Here is a 3,066-nt window from a genome sequence, read left to right as displayed (position 1 = left end):
TTGAGATTTTCCCGCTAGAGCATTTGAAATGCGTACATAACTTAATTTTAAGAAGCTTCAGGAAACGAAACGAGAATTTATTTTTCGATTGTTGCATTTATTTATTGCATTACCTATGATTAACAGATATAAACATGTCAAACTCTGTGATATTGGTTTTGTTTTGTTACTTATGCATTTTTTGATACCTGTAAAGCGGACTCGGACTTTGTTAATGATTTGAAAATCATTCTACCGTTAAATCGGCTAATTGAAGATATCCTTACATTGTTATCAAAACATTATATCCAATATTAAAAGTCCTCCTAATGGGATGTCATTGTTCTTGTTCGTTTCAGTATATTGTTTCAGAACAAATCGTGGATTTTTGTAAAGAGTTATCGCGGTTATCGGGTAGCTGAAAAATCTTTTATCGCGTTTTAACATTCAGCTATCAGGGATTATTTTTTACTTAGTACACTCATCTCCATTTACTTTCTGCAGTTGCGTGTAAGCGTCAACAGGCTCATAGTAGCCAGATGACAAAGGATATATTTTGGTGCATGAACTCTCCCGTTGTTGATTCGAGGAAAATTGGTCGGGCTCGGGATGACATCGGGGCGTGTCATACATTGTACTGTAACGTTGACTGGGACTATCAACAAAATAGTGTCTCGAGCTCGAACAATATCTACACTCTGGTACAGGCACCTGCAGCGATTTGCTCGATGACGTTGAACGTTGACAGAATACAAATTTCATGGCTACTGTCAATACGACGACAAAAGTCAAAGCACTTGAAATTATAATGACTGACTTTGGAACTTCTGTTGAATTCTCCTCCGTACTCTGTGACAGAGTTACAGAGTTATTGTATGTGACTGCAAAAAAATAACATCATTTTTCTTTCAATATTACATTGAAAGAAAAATGATGTTATTTTTTTGCGTAATTTTAATTAGAATTTATTTCTTTGAGATTTGGGAAAAAACTTCATAATTGAGTTACCTTGAATATGTTTACATCCAGTCACATGACCACACTCGTACTGTTTACACTGACACACCTCTTGACAGTATTTCCCATAATTTGGAAATCTACATCTATGCACACAGCGATCACCAAAATAACCTTGTCTGCAACCCTCTTGTCAACAATTAACAAGAACGAAATGTTAGATTCATATAGAAAATATATTATTTTTGAAAAATAATTTTTTTTTCATCATGATGGTCGTAAATTTGATTTTTCTCACTGATATACATATTGGAAAGGACACAATTGCAAAAGATATTGTCTCTTTACTTTAATCAAGTAATAGTATATATATATATATATATATATATATATATATATATATATATATATATATATATATATATATATATATATATATATATATATATATTTTCAAGGAAGTGTTTGAATCTCATCATTCTGAATTTTAAATCATGTGCTTTTCAAGAGATTTTACATAGAAACGAGGAGGAATAAAATAGGTTTAAAAGGATTATTAATTTTTTTGGCACGATTCATCTATTTCTGTCAGGAGATAAGTACTATTTACCAGAATCGTTGTAACATCCTGCAGTAATGTCACAGAGGCGCTCATCACAATTGCACCTTCCCTGACACTCTGAGCCGTAATTAGGGTACGGACATATCTGTGAACAATTCGTTCCAATATATCCGGGATGACAGACTAATATCAAAATAGTGGAAATATAGAATGTTGAAATACATATCTGAGTGTGAAAAAAATTAAATGTAAAGATAAAACAACATTTGGAAAGGAATATGAAGTCTGGACAATTAATAAAAAAATATATTCAATGTTTTTTTTTTTTTTAAATCGGGTAATTATTTATCTATCCTGCGAATAAAACTCGGTTTAATTTTTTCACTATGTTAATTTAAGATGTTTAAAGATTAATAAAGAAATTATTCCAAAATGTAAATGTCTGTATTATATTCAAGAAACGTGGAATATTAAACAATATAGTTTACTGCGTATTTTTAATTCGTGAAGCCATTGTTCTAAGGTATATACTAACCTTTACAAGAAAAAGAAGTATAATCCCATTCTTGACAACAATCTTCAAAAAATAACAAGCTGTAAAAATATGTATAAGAAACTGTAACAAATGATTATATATTTCAGCTCATTTACTCGTTAAAATATTTAAAAATAAGCTTTATATTTTAAGGTAATAAATGCTAATCAAATTAATATGTTCTTACTTTTCACAAATATTTCCTTCGGTGTTAACCATATACAAAGGAACTAGAAATAGAAAAATAAACATAAAACCCATTTTTCTAAATGTAGATTAACGTGTTTGAAATAAACTAAGAATACGAAGCTCTTCGGGAAGTTTTGACTATTGTATTCGATAATTATCAGGGGGCGTCATTATGTATTGCAGTTGAAATTTCTATTTTTGTTTTTATAACAACCAATAATATTAGCTAAATATTTTAAGATCTCTGAGGTCAGTTAATCAACTGACATCTTTTCTACTCCTTCCTAAGTATGTCAACGTGTAAAACCGTAAGATTTTTTTAGTAACTGATCAAAGGACAAGTGCACTTAAGCAATGCTTAATGGGCCCTTTTTATGTGCCATTTAACTTTAGAACATATAACCAAATCGTTCTCTTTTGGAAATAATTTTATACTAGTGTATATTTCTAATTAAAAAGCACGATAATCATCACACAAATCAGCATGGATTTGAAACAATTGAGTATTTTTAAATGCCTATATGGACAACCTGAAAATCCGGAAAAGTCTACTGAACCTTCTTTTAGTTTCGTTTATGTAAATTAAGGCAAAGAGATCTTGAACAATCTGATGGTGGATCATAGTAGGGCGCGTTTGTGGAATGTTATTTTTTGTGCTATATCTGTTTTAAAAATTTGAATGTTGTGTAGTTGCCTGAAGCCATAATAATCAAACTAAGAAATCAGTACTCTTGTATTTGAAAAAAATATATACAATAAAATAAATTTGAAATCTAAAAGGAGTGTTTGGGTGGCTTTCAATACCTGTATCATTGTCTTGCATAAATGTTAAAAATGTCTGACA

The 3,066-nt window shown here is 30.2% G+C and overlaps 1 protein-coding gene across 1 annotated transcript; it reads right to left on the bottom strand.

The window, feature by feature from the left end:
- Positions 1-447: 447 nt before the first annotated feature.
- LOC134246582 (protein draper-like) lies at positions 448-2,327 on the bottom strand. Its single transcript, XM_062728971.1, has 5 exons — positions 2,221-2,327; positions 2,034-2,092; positions 1,547-1,681; positions 988-1,125; positions 448-860 (listed from the first exon to the last, which is right to left on the bottom strand). Exons 1-5 carry the CDS (start codon positions 2,292-2,294, stop codon positions 448-450), a joined length of 819 nt encoding a protein of 272 aa, XP_062584955.1. The 5' UTR covers positions 2,295-2,327.
- Positions 2,328-3,066: the final 739 nt, after the last annotated feature.

The sequence above is a fragment of the Saccostrea cucullata genome, unplaced genomic scaffold (genome assembly GCF_032062105.1).
Source record: "Saccostrea cucullata isolate Sc308-1 unplaced genomic scaffold, CSIRO_AGI_Scuc_v1 ctg20811, whole genome shotgun sequence".
Classification (NCBI taxonomy): Eukaryota; Metazoa; Mollusca; class Bivalvia; order Ostreida; family Ostreidae; genus Saccostrea; species Saccostrea cuccullata.
This window is presented reverse-complemented; position numbering and strand designations above follow the sequence as displayed.

What these genes read in the sequence shown, in the direction of transcription:
- LOC134246582 (XM_062728971.1), bottom strand. Translation starts at nt 2,294, where the DNA reads ATGGGTTTTATGTTTATTTTTCTATTTCTAGTTCCTTTGTATATGGTT. An exon ending in GAAGGAAATATTTGTGAAAA is followed by an intron (nt 2,093 to 2,220) that starts GTAAGAACATAT and finishes ATATTTTTACAG; the next exon opens with CTTGTTATTTTTTGAAGATT. An exon ending in TACTTCTTTTTCTTGTAAAG is followed by an intron (nt 1,682 to 2,033) that starts GTTAGTATATAC and finishes TTTTGATATTAG; the next exon opens with TCTGTCATCCCGGATATATT.